Genomic DNA, 20,009 nt, shown 5'->3' with positions numbered 1-20,009 from the left:
ACGCGCCCACTGAGAACGGACGAGAGGATTTTTCGGAAATCTGTAAAACTTAAGCTCTTGATGCTTTGTACTGCTGTGGAAACAGCCAAACGCCTTGCACTTCATGATATTAATGATAATTTGCGTTCGACGCAAACCTACTCGAATGAAACAAGTAAAAAAACAAACAAACGCGAACGAAACAAAACTCACGGCGTCTGAACAGCTGACGGCAAACCTGCGGCAGATCAGTATTTTCAATTGATTTTGACAACACTGCCCACACGCGCTCGGGTGCGATCGGGTGATGATTTCAATTCTGTGCTTTTTTTTAATGGCATAAAATCCACCAATCAGCAGCTGGTCCGTTTTGGCCCCATATCGAGCTACGGTATTGACCGGTCTCGTTTCAGGTGGAAACGATAAATGTTTATCGTTTCGGTGTGTTTCGACGGTCACATGTAGATGGCACTGTAGTGCATTTTTCTTACTACGCTTGTCTCGCATATGGGTAAGATTTACTCATAATTGACGGAAACGGTCAATTAATTTATTAGAATATCGTATTAAAATACACGGTGTCCAATAAGTTCTCATACAAAATCAAATTGAATTCATTTCACATTTGTAATTAGGATTTCAGATTTTTTTTTTGGAAAGGCCAACTAATACTGGGCAAATACAGCATATATTTTGGAATAAACTGTCCTTCATCCTTCTCTGCTGAGCACTTATGTGTCGTAAGTCCATTTGAGCCAGCACGCACGCCATTTCTTTGGTATTTCGTCACATTTTAACGAGTAATGATTAAAAGTTAAAACAAATAAGGTTCCTGTCCTCACCATTGCCAGTAGTAACTATGACCAGAAAAGAAAAAAAATATGAGACTTTGCATTGGTGGAGTACGAAGCCATTTTATTCTGTAAAAAATAAAACGTGATTTCAACAAAAATGTCCATTTACCTGTTTTAATGAGATTTGTTGTGTTAAAGAAGCATGGCTGTATCTTATCATGTTGAATCACAACGTCACAACATTTTCACTTCTAAAACGTACTTGTATCTCTATTGTGGTAATTTTTGTCCAAAATTTACGTTTTATGATGTTTATCTTGAATATAATGATCATTTTCAAGGAAATCAGCTCAACTTAAGCTTACTTGCAAATTTCTTACCTAAATCTTCATCACTAAAATTGTGTTGTTTAAGGGCGGACGGGACGGTCGAGGAAATACCCGCCATTGCTCTGTGGCTACTAAGATGGTAATCTCAGATTCTACTTCATATTTTGCAACAAAAACCTATCATTGTGTATGCTCACTTGCAGTGCATATGCTGATTGGTTTTCAGCAGCTTCAGTGCAATAGAACTCGAGATTACCATCTTCAAAATCGCGAGGCAAATTGTTAGAAAGAGAGGCAAGATAGGAAAAATAACACGGCGTCCCGTTTCACCTTAAGCCGTAGTATATCCATTTGGTACAATATTTAGAATAAAAACTCAAAATTTAACCTTGTGGACTCTATTTAGCTACCGTAGAACGAAAATCTATTTGAACATTTTTCTTGCATGCTGGAGCAAGCAGATTTCAGAAAACGGAAGTGTTGTGCTAGGCTTATAAAAACATTGTTTGAATTTTGTATGGGAAAACATACATTTTTGCATTTCTTTCATAGCAAGCTCGTATTTATCTAAAACCATGTCACCGATAATGTGAAAACATAGCCTAGGGTGTCCTGAAAATTTTTGTCGAAGACCACGAAGTGATCTGATGCTCATAATAAAAAATATAGCGTTGGCATTGCTTGCCGAAACAGCATGATTTTGTTGCTATTGTTATTCCTTTGCATGTTAAAACATAAACACATGCAAACGGTTGGTTATAACTATTTTCACAAGCATCGGATCGCTTTGCGGTCTTCGACAAAGTTTTCAGAACATCCTAGGCTATCATTTTACATTATCGGTTGAAAAGTTTCAGAAAAAAATTTCAACTTGTGACAAAAATGCAAAAAAGTATATTTCCCCACAGAAAATCCCATACAAACTTCAATGCGCAAAGTGTAGTGATGTTGCACAGATACTCAGGACCCGAAACGGAACTAAAAATGCTTTGATCTGAGAAAACGGTTCCGGTGACCCACGCTAGCGCTGATGCACATACCAACTAACAATGTTAGGTAGTCGTTAGCAGAACCATAAGTAGGACAACCGCTATTATTGAGTTGCCTCAACAGCGTATCTGGGGCTGTCCATAAACCACGTGGTCATTTTTTTGGGACTTCCCAACCCCCCCCCCCCCCCCCCGCTGGGTCATTAGTTCATACAAATTTTTTTATTCGTCCATACAAAACGGTCATTGGCCGAACCCCCCCCCCCCCCTTCATGACCACGTGGTTTATGGACAGCCCCTCTGCTACGAGAGTCCCCAAAAGTGATGACAAAACACTCAACTTCCTAATCGCTGCTTGACGCAATGTCGAGAAGCGATGTCGGTTTTTGAGCATTTGGTGAATCCAATTGAAAATTTACGGCGTAAGATCTACCATAACAAATTTTGGTCTTCTAGTTTTTTATCTTTTTTTTGCAAGAAAATTCCAAGATCACAATTTGTTCTACTTTTTTTTTGTATTATGTTTTTCATTGTTAATAAACCCTTTGTTTCAGGAGGATTCAGGTAATTTTTGTCTTTGCTATGTCGAAAATTTTGTAACTGTTGTGAGCCTATCACCATTTAATACTATCTATTTCAGATGTACAAGCGGGCAACTCTGCAGTCGGGACGACAAAACATCCTTCTTATTTTTTGAAAGGTCAAGATCACCATATCATTCGGTGACGGGTAGACCACATTGTCCGCGTCGTTTTTCTTCAAGCCGAGTGGCGTAATGTCGCGGGTGTGTGTGTGTTTTTTAGAACGATTGATTTTTTTTCGGATCCGTAACTTTTTTTTACTTGTTTTACGCGATCTTGTTTATTTTTTTTTAGATAAATTGAGAAGTTTTTTGTTGTTTACGCGATTTTTTGTTTTTTATTTTTCTTTTATTTTATTTTGTTATTTTTCTTGTCGCCATTTTTTTCCTCGCGTTTTAAACATTTATTGCAAAGTTCCGATGACCCTGGAGGGATCGGTTCTGCTTGTGCCTCGCACTGAGCCGAAACATACCTATTTATACAATAAATGAAAAAAAAATATCTATTGATTTTATTTTCGTTCAACTCGTTTCACGTGTTTTTTTTGTTAATAAATTGAAAAGTTTATTTTTTCGTTGTTTTCGAGTTTTTTTTTCGGATCGCCATTTTTTTTTTCACGCGTTTCAAACATTTATTGTAATGTTCCGATGACCCTGGAGGGATCGGTTCTGCTTGGGCCTCTCACTGAGCAGAAACATAATTATTTAAACAATAAATATAAAAAAATCTCTTTTGATTGCCGGCTTTCAAAAGATTAAATTTAACCAAGTAAACAACCAATGCCGTGGGTCCATTGCCAGCTTTTCAGGCGAATCCTTGACCTACATAATACATCTCCCAACCACCCACTCCCTAGTACTTATGGGAGTGTCACTGAGTCGGAGGCCTCTTAAATAAGTGCTACATCAACACTTCCTTCCCCTATCCCAAGTTACGGTAAAGATGAGCGTGGCCGGGAATAATGACATTTGTGCTTTTGGTATTTTTGCATGAGATTGGAGCAAAGTTAACTCCCCGACCTTGATCCGAAAAGCAATCCGAGCAAGATTAGCAAAAGGTACATGAATGTTGTTATACCATGACCCCGTGCGGCTTCCAATATGGCATCGAAAGGCACGTTGTCAAAGGCACCCTCGATATCTAAGAAAACACCCAAGCAGGATTGCTTTTGAGCGACTGCCTTTTTGATATCGTAAACAACTTTGTGTAAAAGAGTCACAGTGGACGTTCCAGTTTGGTAAGCATGTTGGTTCTCATGAAGAGGCACATTGGCCAGATGAACATCACGGATGTGATAATCGACAATGCGTTCTAAGCACTTCAGAAGAAAAGAGGTCAAATAAGTCTGAATCTTTTTTTTTTTCTTCGGAATAAACGTTACAGTAATATCCCGCAAGGATTTGGAAATATATCTTATAGCAAAACTGCAAACAAGTAGTTTTTTAGAAACATGTTTGAAATAATCAAATCCCTTCTGAAGCAAAATAGGATAAATCCCATCTGTCCCAGGAGATTTGAAAGGAACAAATTTTTTTAGTGCCCACTCAATCGATTCTAAAGTTATGATACTCCGAGCTGAAGCAAGAGAGTCATAACTGCAAGAAAAGACATCAGGTTCAACCGAAGATGTAATATCCACACATCCGAGGAAGTTTGTACTGAATAAACATTCCAAAACTTTCTCATTAGAGGAAGTGAAATCACCATTTGGCAAATGAAGTTTGTTCGGAAATCCTTAGATTTTGCAAGTATTTTGTTCAACCGACTGGCTTCACACAAACTGGGGACATTTGTACAGAAGTTTTTCCAGCCGGATCGTTCAGAAGACCGAAGAGCTTTCTGGTAGGCCTTGTGAGTCTACCTGGAAGCCTCCGATCCAGCCGAACGTTGTCTGTTCCAACTCTTTCTACATTGTTTCCTGAGCTTCGCCAGACCAGAGTTCCAACAAGAGGTTCCTCTTGTGATCTTCACAGACCGCAGAGGACAAGCTTCTTCAAAAGCTTCCATGATGAGGGCCGTGGTAGTATAAACAGCATCATCTAGATCACTTAAAGTGTCAATGGATGGTGAGTAAATATCTATGAAATTTGGCAGCAACCAAATCGGTAAAGAGATCCCAGTTGGTTGACCGGGGGTTCATGAAACTCAAAGTTTGCGAAGTAATATTCACATGTTCAAAAAAGATGTAGCAATGATGATCAGATACAGATTCTTCTTCTGACGCATGCCAATTGTTCAGCTCATGACTTATTCTACTAGAGCAAAGCGTTATGTTTAGCACTTTCTCTCTATAGTAGTTACCATGAAAGTTGAGTGGATGCCTATGTTAAGTAATACAAGAATTGTACTACTTAAGTATTCCATCAAACTGGAGCCTCTCAAATTAATGTCTAAGCTGCCCAAGACGATACAGACCTTTGGAAGTGCAGTATGCGATGACTCCCTTGAAAGCATCCGTAGGAAATTGTTCATCATGCGGTAAATGAACCGAACAATAGACGTATTTCTTATTGAGGTTTCCAACAGGTATAGGTACAGGTGGGTCTGTCCATAAACTACGTAGACTCTTAGGGGGGACGGAGGAGTCTGGCCAAAGTCTACGCTCCATACACATTTCGAAAATTTTGTAACAACAAAAGTTTAAGAGGGCGTAGGAAGGGGGGGGGGTCTGAGATGGCGCGTTGTTTTTTTAATCAAGTTTAGGTTGCAGAAAAAAAGTTAAATTTTGTAAATTTTTCAATTCGTTCCACATTTAGAGCAAAACTCATACGTTTTGTAAGATACATACATGGCCAATGCAAGAATTAATTATCTTCACCCATTTTTAGTCGGTGAAGTGATTATAAAAGCACCCGGGCTAAATCGCACAAAAGGCTTTCAATGATCGGTAAAATAAAGATTGCCGAAGAATCAGCGGAAAGCATTGAAGGAGCAACATTTTCCACTATCTCAAAAAAGTGCTCCAGAAGATCACCCTCAACATACTGTTGAAATAGGGGAACAGAGCCCAAAATGCCAAGATGGGGTAAAATGGCCCAACTCATAAAATCATTCCTGAATGGGACTTGATCATTAGTATTGGTGAATGGTGTCAAGATACGTTTGCATCGAACATTCTTCTAGAAGCTAGGCCACGAAACCCACGAAAAATCTTTTGATTTCCCAATGAAAACGGGCAACTTCCGGTTTTTCGTGCTTGCAATTAAGGTTTTTTGGTGATTTTATTACCAGCCAAGTGTTTCCAACGAGATTGAGGCACGTATGGAGACGCATGGTTGTTGATGTCCACGCTTTTCATGTTAGGGGTCATTCAAATATTACGACCATCGTTTTGCGGGGAGGGGGGTAACACTCCATTTATTGAGTATACGAAAAAGCGGGACAGAGGGGGGAAATGGAGTCGGAAATGCCCGAAAACTGATGGACGTAATTTTTGAATGTTTTCATGAAGTGGCATCTTACCCCACGGCAGATGGTCGTTTTGCACCACTTCCGTTTTACGAATCAGTTTTTAAAGTCGCTAAAAATCGATGAAAATACAATAAATTAGTGAATATTTTTGCTGAAGTATCGAGCAAATATTGTCTAGTTGCTGTTACCACTTTGAAAGCCTAACTAATGAGACTAATTATCATTGAAAACGATGAAAGTTTGAAAAATGGCATTTTACCCCACTTGACCCTACACCGAAGCGATATATGATCTCTCGAGTAACCAGTTCCGCTTCCGGAAAGGGAAGTCGACCGTAGACGCTATCCTGTCGGTTACAAAGATCGCAGTGTTAGATAAGGGGGATTCGCTACTGTGCAGTAGTATCTCGTTTGTAAGAAAGGGGTTAATAGTGCTAGTTGGGCGGCTATTACCGATGCGTTTCTAAAGGATTTTCAAAATAATTCTCACATCAATGTTTCTTTTTTTCACTTTAATCAATTGACTTTATTGATCCATTCGTTATTAACATCACCGATATATCTGCTGATTTGCTTTGTTAATATTTAACCAATTATACACGGTACTTTTGACTTAATTTTTCTAGGAATAGTTCAAACAGACACACAGTCCAAGCTGATTATGCAGGAATAATCACTTTCGTCGGGTGTATTCTTTCGTTCGGACAGTGCGTTTAAGCGAGACTGATTTCGCAAACAAACTGTCCAACTTACTTTTGTTGTCTAATTTGGCTGTTTGCTTTACAATGAGATGATACCTTTTCAGGCTCTATAAACTATTTTACAATTGTTTTGAAAAGTACTTTTTTCTATTATACATAAAAGTATGAAAATTTAAATATCATCTATGATTCAGTCCTATTATTAACCCTAACACAAACTTAGGGAATGTGAGTTTTGGAAATACATTTACTTACAAATCGCATTGAGTGTATATCAACAAAGATTAAGAATAAAGTTTCACAGGAAAGAACAGATAATAGAGAGAAACAATTAAAAGATACAATGATACTAGATTCTGTTTTGGGTTATCAGGTGTAGCTTTAATAAATAAGTTTGGCCTTTCTCCTTACATACCACGGTCATATGATACATATATTCACTAGACTTTGTTTCGTAACTGCAAAGAGGTGCAGAGCTAATAAGTACCTACGCGTTAAGCTCGTCGCTATTTGAACTAATATGTACAAAAATTTAACAAATGTAACAAATCGCTTAATCGCAAACAAAAAGTTCCGAAGAAGCCTAGCTAAAAAAGCTGCGTTAACTGTTTCTAAAGCTCGGTTGAATATTCTTCGGAATTGATGGAAAATTTCCGCCAACAAATGTGATCCGCTTGACCGTTGCTGATGTAGATGTCACGGTTGTAGCCCTCCTCCGGGTAGGGGTTTTTGGAGTGGCCATTTTGGTGGTTTTGCGGCTTCGCAGGCTGTTGACTGGTCGTCGTTTGTGAGGAAGTGAGATGTGTTGGTGCGGGAGGTGCCAGGTGGTGATGGCTGATTTTGAAATTTTGAGCTCCGTCGGTTTTGGCTAGTGGATTGCGCACGATGGCACCTCGGTAGCCATGATCATCCCCCATTATTTCTATGCGAGACGTGAAGCTGTCGGAGGTTTTCCGGGAGCTAATTAGTCCAGCCTGACTTCGTTCACTTGGTGTTCGTTTGTCGTTGTGGGAGGATTTCCGCGAACTGGCAGAAGTGTGAGGGGACTTGTCATTGTTGGAATCGATGCTGTAGGCTGAATTCTGTTGCTTGTACTGTGGAAACTTGTCTACACTAATGTCCTCCTCTATGGCTGAGTCCCCAAACACAGAGCCACTATAGTTCGGTGAGTTGCTTCCCGCGGTAGAAAGGTTTTTGTTGGATACTCCGTACTTGTTGGAGTGGGAATACTGGCCCTTTTTGATAGAGTTGGTGTAATCTTTTGTGCCTCGCCGCCTCAAGGTGAAGTCTCGTTCTCCGGTGTCCTCGCAGACAGACTTCCATTGCTTCCAAGCATGTCGCACCAGGGGGTCAGCTGGTCCCCAATCTTTCGACGGCTTCGTAGCTCCATGTATCATACTGAATATGTTGTAATCTACTTGTTTGCTGATTTCCACACAAGCCAGCAACATGATCACACCCAAACTGAACACCACCGGCAGCCACTTTGGGAAGTAGTCGATTAGTAGATCGTTGTCAAAGTACGTAATTGTCCACCACGAAAGAATTGCTATCAGTAGCACCGGAATCATTCCCCAAATGAACAGCCATGCTTTGAGCACAGGTCGCCCCAGCGAAAACTCAAGATCAGTGTACAAATTTTTCGACCCGTACACCCAGATGATCAGAATTATTTCGAAAATCATCGCACAAACTATCAGCGATCCAACGATCCGTGTGTCCAGGATCCGCGGGAAGATGTAGTTCGGGCACAATAGTCCAGCTATTGCGACAACTAGGCCTGCCAGACACACGGTGTAGTTGGGGTGCTTTCGAATCATTCTGGTGGAAGTGTAGATGTAGATTGTTAAGGACACGATCGAAGATATGAAGAGCAGGGCGTAGCCCAAAGCTGGGATCAGCTGTTGTATGAGGTGATCTAGTTCGTGGACCGTTACAGCCCGATCGTAAATGGCCGTCAATGGTGTCAGTTCGGGGTACAAGAGGTGAGGATCGTTCGCATTGTTGTGGAATTGGAATACGTAGAATATCACTGCGATCGACGTGATTAGAATGTTGAAGAATATGTAGACGAATGATGTTCTGAAACAGAGATGCATGAAAGTTAATACGATTTTTCGTTGGTCCGTTTCTACAATATCTTACTTGATGGCATCTCCTTTGTATAGGAACTTCCCCGTAATAACTGGCACCGCTCCGATACCAATGTTGAGCGAGTAGATGACTTGCACTAAAGCATTGAACCACAGTGTACTATCAGCAAATGACTCCGGAGAGAATGGCCACAATCCTGGCACATATTCGTCATTGATGGCTTTCGTGACTTCCCAACCGGTCTCGAAGATCAGCAACACCAACGCCAAAAACCCAAACAAATAAATCGACCGTCGGTTGATCTTTCCACTGTGTGTACTGCAATGGTAATTATTCAAAATGACATTACATCCTCCCTAAGTTAATGCGAAAGCAAAATGCATACGTACCATACCATCGAAATGACCCACAAAAGAATCAAACTCAACGCAAGCAGTCCAAAGTAGAGAGAACTTCGCCACACTGGACGTAGAAATGTTAATCTGCAACGCAAAAAGGAAATATTTTCGAAATTTATCATGCATGCGTGCAAGCATCGAATATTAATGGTACTCACTTCAAACATTCCTGTCCGCTATTGGGTTCCACATCGTAACCGTCCTGCGCAAGATAAACCAAGACAGAATCGAGAGAAAAAAAAAACAAGAAAACAGTAAGATAAGTTGGTGGACAGACATGGTGGACATATGACTCACATGAATGGACTGCTGGTTGATCGTTACGGCCTTATTACACTCTCTAAATGGCACAGATTTGAATGACAACATTCCTACGTACAGTAGCGCAATCACCGAATGCATCGAGGTCCAGATCGCCGCCAGCCAGGAGGCGATTCGTCCGACCAAGCTGGCACCTGTGCGTGGAAAGAGGGGAAGATCGTGGTTAGTTATGCTTTGCTGGGACATATTCTGCTCTGTGACTTGGAAAGACGAATTGAAATTTAAAATTTATATTTTGGAATTGGATTTCTTTTGGTTCTGTACAATATATTGCTGCACAGGTATCAACTTGAGAAATTTGAAACAAAAAAAAAAAAGAGCGATAAAACTATTGGTCCAGTGTCACCCTATCAAAACATGGGAAAATTCTCCAAATTTGGTCAAAACAGTTTAAACGCTTTGTCCTTTTTGCTTCAATTTTCTCATCAAAGTCATCAAAGAACCATTTTAAGAGCTTCCAAAAACGCACATTTTTGTGCTACGTTGTTGCGTTCAAAAGATATTGATGATTTTCTAGAAAAAATGGCACTTTTCGACTATTTTTTTTCTTGAGATACAAAAATAACACCCCTCTTATCAATGTTTTATTACAATATTTTTTCTTTTGAAATGCTCTACAAATTAAAAAGTTTAGTTTCCAATTTCTTTAAAAATTTGGACCACCCTAATTTTTATGTGTATTGGAAAAAAGGCCTTATTATTAGGAACAACTTTGTAGAAGAACATATTTGTCTGAAAAATCATTTGAAAGCGCTGAATGCATCTTTCCTCGTAAATCTGGTTCGTAGACCACTGTGCATTAGAGTGGGTCAACAAAATTCAATGGTATCCTATCAGATCAAAGCTTTTTTGATCCCATTTCAGGACCCAAATAAGTGTGCAAAATTTGGGCAGAATCGGTAATGTCTACGTTTTGCGCATCGCGTTTGAAGTTTGTATGGAGTTTTACATGGGAAAACACACTTTTTTGCATTTCTCTTGCATAACAAGCTCGAATTTTTCTGAAACCATGAAACCGAAAAAAAGAAAACATAGCCTAGGGTGTCCTGAAAAACTTTGTCGAAGACCGCGAAGTGATCTGATGCTTGTGAAAAAAGTTATAGCGTTAGCATTGCTTGGCAAAACAGCATGATTTTGTTGCTATTATTATTCCTTTACATGTTAAAACATAAACACATGCATGTGGTTCGTTGGTTATAACTATTTTCACAAGCATCGGATCGCTTTGCGGTCTTCATCAAAGTTTTTCAGAACATCCTAGGCTATCATTTTACAGTATCGGTTAAAAAGTTTCAGACAAACTTTTCCAACTTATGACAAAAATGCAAAAAAGTATGTTTTCCCATACAAAATCCCATACAAATTCCAATTGCAATGCGCAAAGTGTAGACGCAACCGATCGTCCTCAAATTTTGCACAGATACTCAGGACCCGAAACGGAACCAAAAAAGCTTTGATCTGAGAAATTGGTTCCGATGACCCACGCTACTGTGCATTGCATTGTAAGATCACTTGGCGCAAGGACAACTTTGTCGCAATCCACCAAAAGTTGGGTGACCATATGGAAATAAAGCGAAGGAGCACATTTTGTCTCAATTTGGTCAAAAAAAGGAGAACATTTGTATAAAGGAGGACATTTATGCACTGCCGTGTGCAGCATAGTTGTCCATAATCTATGGGAATTCCTATTAACATGGGACTGCCCACGGTAGTGTGCATCGCAGTCACGTAGTGACATCGCCTTTAAGCATATCCCTTGGAGCTGGCCTAAATAATTTAGATTGTATCGTTCTCACTTCGCCCATCTGCCACCACACAAGACATCCATAGGCCAATACTGGTCGAACAACAGTTGTGTAAACCCATTTGATATACTTGGGTTTTAGACCCCAATATTTCCCAAAGGCTCGCCAGCATTGCCCGAAGGCCAAACAAGCTTTCTTGATTCTGAGCTCAATGTGAGGTGTCCAGAAAAGCTTGGAATAAAGAATAAATTCAACGTATTTTACCTGATCAGTAACATTGAGTTCAGAAACAAAGAGACACAATGGTCGAATCCCATTACGGGTTCGCCTTTCAGTGAAAAAAAAAACAATAAATGTTATACTCGGATTTACCGAAAGGCCATATTGGCGCCAAAGTCCATCGGGCCAAAGTCACGCTTCATACAAATTTCAAAATTTTTGTATGGACAAAAGTCTAGGAGGGGGCAGGGGGGGGGGGGTCTGAGATGATCAAATTTTGGTCTACGTGGTTTATGAACAGCCCCTAATTCTGTTAGAGCAAAGTATCATATCCTTTCTAGCAGATACCATGAAGGTTGAGCGGTTGCCTATGCTAAGTCATCCAAGATCCGATATGTACTACTTAAGTATTCCATCAAACTGGAGCCTCTCAAGTTAATGTCTGAGCTGTCCTAGATGATATGGTGATCATTAGCATCACCTCCAACAATTAGCGGAAGGCCTTTTGAAATGTAGGTTGCGATCACTTGTTTAAAAATCCGTAGGGGACGGATAGAGTCGTAGCGTGGTCACACGGCGCCCTTGGCAAGCATCCATTTCGGCGCCCCACAACAATTAGAAATGGTTAACTTGCTAAAGATTGTGATTATTAATTTTTTTTTTTCAAAGTTTCTTCAAAAGTTGTATTTTGGTTTTTTTTTTTAATTTCCTTATAGTGTTTTTCATTCGTGTATTTTCTTAGGAATTTCAATAGAAGTCGCCCACAAATTTATTCAAAAATTATTCATCTCAGGGGTTCTTCAGAATCCTCAAACGATGTATTTTACCAATTTTGACAATAGGTTCAATTAGTTTTACCAGAATTTTCTAATAACTTGACCGAAGGTTTCTTCTGAAGTTTAATCCAAATATTTCTCAAAAGATCTGTGAGAAAATGTTCAATATTCATTAGACGAACCATGGACATGATTCTGCTAGAATCACTGAATAAAATTATGCAGGAATTTCTGGAAGAATACCTGATGGAAGTGTTGGAGAAATTTAAGCTAGAACGCCAAATGGAATTTATGGAGTAATTCTTGCAGGGATTCCTGAAGTAGTTTGTGATGAAATGCCTAATGGAATGATTGTAATAGTTTGCAGAGGAATACTGAGAGAGTTTCTGAAAAAAAAAAACTGGCAGAATTTTTTAAGGTTTCTCTGTAGGATTAAAAAAAACCTAGAATGTTTCTGGAGGATTTGCTGAAGCAATCCATAAAAGGCTTTCAAAATTAACCTTTGAAGAAATTTAAGATTTTCTAACCGGATAGGGTATGTGTACCATTCCTTGGCCTAATTTGCAAGCCGCCTTGACAATTTTGACCATAACTCATGAATTAATAGCACTAGAAATAATATGTTGACCCTATTACACACTCTAGGTAATTCATGTTTCTCCAATTGGAAGTAAACTTACGTAAATATTCAAAAATTTACTTAATTAAGCTGAAAAGATTCGATGCGATGGTATGCAACGTTGGTCTATGGTACAAAAATTGGCCTATTAGTGGATACAACGTTGGCCTATTGCTTTCCATGCACTGGAACCACTTATTATCTTATTTTTTCAATATTTCTGCTGAAGTATTATCTCTGTTTGTTCACCAATCTTACTTTTAAATTACATTTTCGGAGCCAAATTTTCAAAAAACTATAAATAAATCACTTTAATTAAAGTTCTTTCTTAATCTAGTAACGAAAACAACGCAACCCTATTATTGTGTTATATTTTTACAGTCACCGTACACAAAATCTTTCTTCCTGTTCGTTCTTTCTGGTTCTTACGCAAGAAATGTTGTTGACGCCTTTTTATCGTTGTTTTTGACGTCACTTTACTGATGGGCCAAGATTTGGGTACATAGTGAAAAAAATGTCCCCAATATTCGGCCCACATTCAATTTGTAAAATAGTTATTATTCGTTGAAAACAAATACACAAGTTCAAAATAGCGTCCTTAACCGTCGCATCAAATGTTCAGTTATTGAAAAGTGAATTCGAAATGTTCCAGAATCATGTCATTTATGATCATGTGTATAGACTACCCACTAAGCCGAAGAATCATGGCGTCTACAAAAGTTAAACAAAGTGACATTTTCATTCAATTTTAATGCTCCAAAGTGCTAAAATTGAAACGAAATGTTACAGTTGTTTGGCGCATAGCTTTTCCGATATCCAGTTATGCGTGTTTGTTTGAGTTTTTGGTTTACATTGAGATAGGCCGAACGAGGGGGCTATGCCAACGAAGCATCCCGATACCCTACCTGGAGAAATTTCTGAATGAATTCCAAATTCTATAGTTTTCAAGAAGAATTAATGAGGGCATTCATAAAATATTTTCTTGTGGAATTCTAACAGAAATATTTGGATCAATCCCTAGTGGGCATGAAACTATTTCGGAAGGTATTAATTGAAGATATGAAAGATTTCTTCTTTCTAAACTAATCTATATATAATTTTCTGATGGAAACTTTGGTCAAATTTCTAAAGAAATCCATAAATATTTTCTTTAAAAAAAATCCCTGTAAGAGTTTCTGAAATAATTCTCAAAGGCATCTCTAAAGGAATCCTTGGAGTGCTATCTAAAGGAATCTCTGCAGGATTTTCCATAGTAATCCATGGAAGAATTACGGAGGAAATCTATTGAAGGGTTTGCAAGTAATCCTTAAAGATTTCTTTGCAGGAATCTCTATTGAAGGAAAATATTGAATAACATCATTGTAGAAATATCTGGAGAAATCCATTGATAACTTCCTGAAAGCCTCCCTGGAGAAATTTGTAGAGGAATCCTTCTAGAAATTCTAGGAAGAATCTCCAGATGAATTTTTGATTTGATTTTTTTTTTTTTTTGATAATTCCTCAGGGAGATTCTGAGAGACTTTTTATAGAATTTCTATGAAGTTAAAAAAAATCCTCTAAAATTTTCTGAAATAGGAAGAAACTCTGCAAAAATTCCGAAGAAACATTTGGTTAAATTTCTGGAATAGTAATTTGTTTTGAAGGAATGAAAGAAAAAAAAACCAACTGGTAGTTTTGTAGGTAAATACAACTTGAATGATTTCTGCTAGTTTTACAAAAGTTTAAGCTTAGATAAACATCGTCCAAATATTTTTCATTAAAAATACTTTCTGTAAACACTGTATAATATTTCAGTGAATGCGAAGAAAATCTTCGGAAGTAGCCTTAAGACATTTCCCAGTATTTTTTTTTAGGATTTTTCAGAGAGAAACTTTTACTAGAATTCCGAAAACTTATTGATTTTGCTTTGCTCATTAGAAAACCTAAAATTGCTTTAAAAAAATACATAGCTTAATTTCCAGGTAGCATCATGATAAATATCAACAATAATCTAGCTAAATCTGAATTTCTGAGAATACGGATGAACGTAAAAAAACCACATGATCAATCTTTGTCGAATTCGTTTATTTCCGACGGTGCACTGCACCGGTGTAGCAATTGACACCGGAAAAACGAACGGTTTCGGTGCAATTTGTTGACATCTTATGATGATATTAGTAAGAACGCGTGAGAGCGTCAATGAAAACAATAAAGGATATCAAAAATAAACATAATCAATGTTTTCATGATTTCCGTGAAGAACAAAATTATTTTTTACTTTATGTATCCAATTAAACAATTTTAAAAGTTGTCAGTAATCCACTTTTTGTACATGACAAACTTGTAATAATAAATGTTACTTGAAAATTGTTATACAATGTTTAACACTCCTACATTATTTATCTTCTTCAAATTCTCGTAAGGCAGCATCCATTTATTACGTAACGCTAAAATCGACAATTTTAGACCCCCTCCCCCCTTCGTTACGCTCTTTTGTATGAAAACCTGAAAATGTTTGTATGGACCGTATCGCTTGGCCGTAAACACCCCCCCCCTCTCCCTAGAGCGTTAAGTAATTTGTGGATGGCGCCTAATATCATATTTTTTCAATTAAAAGCAACTTTTTAGAATTTAACAATTTCTGATACCCAATAAAAAATTATGCTTACATACAATTGTAAACGATCTACGTGCACAAATTTAACACAAAAAATGTTAAATGCAGTTCAATAGAAAACGATTAGCTACAACGTAAAAAGAAAAATTAATAAATGATTTTTAGAACATAACGTTATTGAAACGCAACTCATATTAAAAACGCTTTAATAATCCTTTAGTGACATTTGTTTGACTTTCAATGTAATTCAAAAATTCAATATTTGTTGTAATAAAAAAATACGGTTTTTGAAACTGTTTGTACCTACAAAATGTTACTTCAGTAATATTTCAGTCCAATTTGAATGAATAGATTTTTATTCTATTCTGGGCTTATCAAAACTTAATTACGTCAATTTTTTTCATAATTAATAGGGTAATTTTCCAATTGTTGCACGGCTAAAACTCGCCTATTGTTGCACACTCCATCTTATTCTTATGAGGTGTGCAATAATTGGAAAATTACCCTAGATCATTATGCGACAGAAAATTGTAATGATTAAAATCATTAAAAGTAATCCACATATTTGCGATAATCAAAAAAAATAGTAATGGGAAAAATATACGTTGAATCAACTCTTCGAAATTTCATGTTACCGATAAATTTTGAAGATTTCTCAGAAGTTGATTGAAAGACGTGATAATCATCGATCAAGCTTAAATAATTTTTAAACACACAGATTTGCTGTTAAATTATTATCCAAGAAAACTGTTTACCTAATGCCGAAGAGAAAATCATCATTCCTACCAAAACAAAACCACGAAACAAGTTCAGCGATATGCATTAGCCTGGTACACGGTTTATATGGGAAAATACAAAAAATGGAAAATCTCAAGTTCCTGTATACTTTTTGAGTTCTACTTTGGTCCCATATCAACTGTGCAAAATTTCGGATCGATCGGAAAAACTATATTTTAGCGCCCGCCATTCTTAGTTTTTCATACGATTTACTATGGGGAAATTTAACTCCTGCAAAGAAATATCGGTAGGAGACACCCCTAGATGCCTAAAAATAAGTCGACGAATGATTTCTGTAGAATACTTTACTAGGAATCAGACCTTCAAAGACAGCAAATCGATGCGGTGTTCACGAAAAAAGTTATTAGGCCTCACCCGATCGATAAAATAACGAGATTTTATTATTTATTGTTATTCCTTACATGTTAAACCAGCGTTTGCATGCCATTCGGTTTTCAGTCAATAACTTTTTCCACATGCCTCAGATCGCTTTGCGGTCTTCGGAGGGTTGGTTCCTCGTAAAATTTCCAACAGAAATCATTCATCGATTTATTTTTAGGGGCTAAGGGGCAACCTGTGGCGATTTTTCTGTGAAAAAATGATTTTCCCCATACTAAATCGTATGAAAACTTAAAATGGCTGGCGCTAAAATATAGTTTCTCCGATCGATCTGAAATTTTGCACAGTTGACATGGGACCAAAATGGAACTTAAAAAGTGTACAGGAGTAAAATGTCTTTTTGTGTCCCACGCTAATATGCATGTATTGGTAAAACTAGCTTTGTACCTGCTACACCGCGCTCAAACTGGGTGTAGCATTTTCTTGCACCGGTGCCAATCGGGTGTCAAAACAGAACAGTACCTGCGAATAAACGAACGGTTTCGGTGCAAGTTTGCTACACCCGGTGGCAAAGCGGTGCAGGTGGTGCAAATAAACGAATTCGACATTAGAAATTAGTAAAATCTTGAAAACATACAAGGAAGCAACAGAATCATCCCGTTTCCTTCTAGCCTTAGACCTTTTCGGTGCCCCTCTGAGGCTGGCGCTCTTGGCGGGGGCCAATCTGGCCAACCGCACGCTACGGCTCTCGAACAATAAACGTATTTCTTGTTGAGATTTCTAACAGAAACATCAATTGTGATACCACATACATCTCAGAGATGGGTGTAGCAACGATTGCGTTGTTGACAAGCACACAGGCTCGTGGCATGACACGCGAGTTTGCCATTTCCTTTTTACTGAAAATAGCAAACACCGAGTTTACAAGGTTTCCTAGATATAAATTGCCCTTACGAAAGTAAGGTGCTTGGACTAAGGTCACTTGGGCTGCACCATTTGGCTTTAGCCTGCAAAGATTGATTGTTGATGTTGTTTTTTTGCTGAAGATTGATCTGAGCTAACCTAACCGTAGCCGCTATCCAAACTAGGCAAGATTGAACTCTTCGCAACAACAGCACAACAAAGAACAGTAGAAATAAAACCAGATCGGTATCGTTTGGAAAACGCCAAAGGCGAGGATACACAGAATACACTACTGTGTAAAACGCATAATGCGAAACCATATAGGTGAAAGTTTAAACTGACTAAGAACATCTTCATAATCCCGCCCTTATTTATCCTCAAATTTGAGACTAAAGAAAGGCAGATGATTATCTCGGAGAAACACAAGGTCCATCGCACAAAAAGAGTAAAATATTGTCGGAGCGCCCTGGTATTCCACAGGCTCCGTTTGCGATTGTATGTATGTATGAATGTATGTACAATCCATCTCCCACTGACCGGCAGTGCTTTTATGGAAGAAAAATGTCTGCGTCTATTTTTAATTTTAATTCATAGACGCAAACAGTTTTAGTCCTGGAGATGGAAGGTGATAGCGCTACTGCACGTCCAACGACCCATTTCAAGTATGACAGGGCTTCCACGTACATCTTGAGGTCGTTTTCTGAAACAGTAAGCCCCGCATTGATGCATCCGGATATCCACAGGCTCCGCTTGAGATTATGTTTTTATTAGCCTTCCCTAACCATTCATTCCTAGGCACGGTAATCAAGAAGCCGCATAACAACATGTGGAGCCTCGTGGTCGTGCGGGTAGCGTCACCAAGCGTATAACCGTACCATGTGAGGGTTTGATTCCCACTCCGAGCGATGAAACTTTTCGCAAGAAATGTTTCTTCCTCGTATCCACTGGTGCTCGTAATATGTGTCGTGTCCGTTGTCTAGTGCTAAGTTTCGTTCAGTCTGTACAACCTCTGGCTGAAGATTGTGTCAGTGTATTAAAAAATTAGGGATAACCAGATTAGTAGACTGCTACCACTGGAACAGGCGGTTCGTGGTGTTACTTATTCTTAGCCAATTGAGATAACCGTTGCCGACACTAAACAGCTACCTAGGCTGATCGAGAATAGAAGTTAATATTGGTGATCAACTTCATACGGATTCGAACAGCAGTTCACACATGCTCCTAGATTTGCAGATGATATTGATATCATCGGAATTCACCGTTGTGCCGTGGAAGCAGCGTTCGTCCCTTTTAAAATGAGAACAGTAAGAATTGACCTCAAAATCAACACTAGCAAGACGAAGTACATGTCAGCCGGTAGATAGCGTAGGTCCAATAATGGTCATGTTGCTAGCGAAGTGGTAGTGAGCAATTTGAAACATTGGAAGAGTTTATCAAGGAATTTGTGTACATCGGAACGCTTGTCGCACGTCATGTTGTCAGCAAGGTCTTGCAGCTTCAAATAGGATTTTCTGTGGCATCTGTAACCAGCTGAAGTCCCGTAGTTTGCAGACCAGGACGAAATTCACAAAACTTGGTGGTAAAGCAGAAAACTACATCAAGAGGCCTCTGGTCCTAGACCCTGCATGGTTGTAAGTGGGCTGTCTGCCGTTTATTAATGTCTCGAGCGTAATCTGGATGCTCGTTTTATTTTGTTCATATTAAAGATTGTGGCATTATTTTTTGATGATCTACCCTGTGAAAAACCTGTCGAATAAAAAGTTATCAAAATGTCTAAACTTACCCTTGAGAAAGGGCGCCGCGCGCCACATGTGCGCCGATCCCTGCCCGAGGAACTGGCCCAGTGAAATTTCGAGCAGCACAACCGGCAGCCCCACCAGGAGCAACAGTATGCCGTAGGGCACGAGGAAAGCCGATCCATGCTGCTGGAGCTCGCGTGGGAACCGGGCCACATTGGCGTAGGTTAGGTTCAGGCACAGACACAGTATCACGCCGCGAAATATTGATGATCTTGACTGAAAAGAAAAGAAAAGAAAACGGAGAGGGTGAGAAAGAAAACTTTAAATGACTGCCATTAATAAAAGGATCATCATGACGATGGAAGTCGCGAAAAAAGTGATACCTTCCATCTAATTGGAAGGCAAACATATTTTTCTTGATTATATAAGCGCCGAGCGCGATGATAGGCCAAGGTGAAGAAGGGTTATTTCAAATAACTTATTTGTGCCGTTCGGTGGAAGTGTAAGAGCTCAGGTGCACTAGACCGACCGGTATCAGAAGTGGGTCTGGAAAATGCTTGCACTAGAGCGGGCTGGGCTAATCCATGCCAGCCGGCACCATCATCCGGGCGCAATGAAGAAGGTGAGCCCTGTTAGAATTAATGTTTTCGTGTATTGGGCTGGTCGTTTTTCCCTGTGGGACGTAAGGCATAGCTAAAAT

General features: G+C 38.8%; 1 protein-coding gene across 5 annotated transcripts in view; it reads right to left on the bottom strand.

Moving 5' to 3' along the window:
• Positions 1-6,579: 6,579 nt before the first annotated feature.
• Positions 6,580-20,009, bottom strand: part of LOC109431649 (sodium- and chloride-dependent neutral and basic amino acid transporter B(0+)) — a 436,299-nt gene continuing 422,869 nt past the window's right edge. For all 5 annotated transcript variants that reach the window (XM_062852590.1, XM_029874567.2, XM_062852591.1 and 2 more), the window contains 6 exons: positions 19,354-19,585; positions 9,573-9,730; positions 9,434-9,477; positions 9,267-9,359; positions 8,929-9,195; positions 6,580-8,865 (listed from right to left, as the gene is read on the bottom strand). In XM_062852590.1, the coding sequence (XP_062708574.1) occupies positions 7,395-8,865; positions 8,929-9,195; positions 9,267-9,359; positions 9,434-9,477; positions 9,573-9,730; positions 19,354-19,585 (2,265 nt within the window). In that variant the 3' untranslated portion in view covers positions 6,580-7,394. The remainder of the gene's footprint in view (positions 8,866-8,928; positions 9,196-9,266; positions 9,360-9,433; positions 9,478-9,572; positions 9,731-19,353; positions 19,586-20,009) is intronic.

This window comes from Aedes albopictus, chromosome 2, assembly GCF_035046485.1.
Source record: "Aedes albopictus strain Foshan chromosome 2, AalbF5, whole genome shotgun sequence".
In the NCBI taxonomy this organism is placed as follows: Eukaryota; Metazoa; Arthropoda; class Insecta; order Diptera; family Culicidae; genus Aedes; species Aedes albopictus.
The sequence above is the reverse complement of the archived record's forward strand: the minus strand, read 5'-3'. Positions and strand labels throughout refer to the sequence as shown.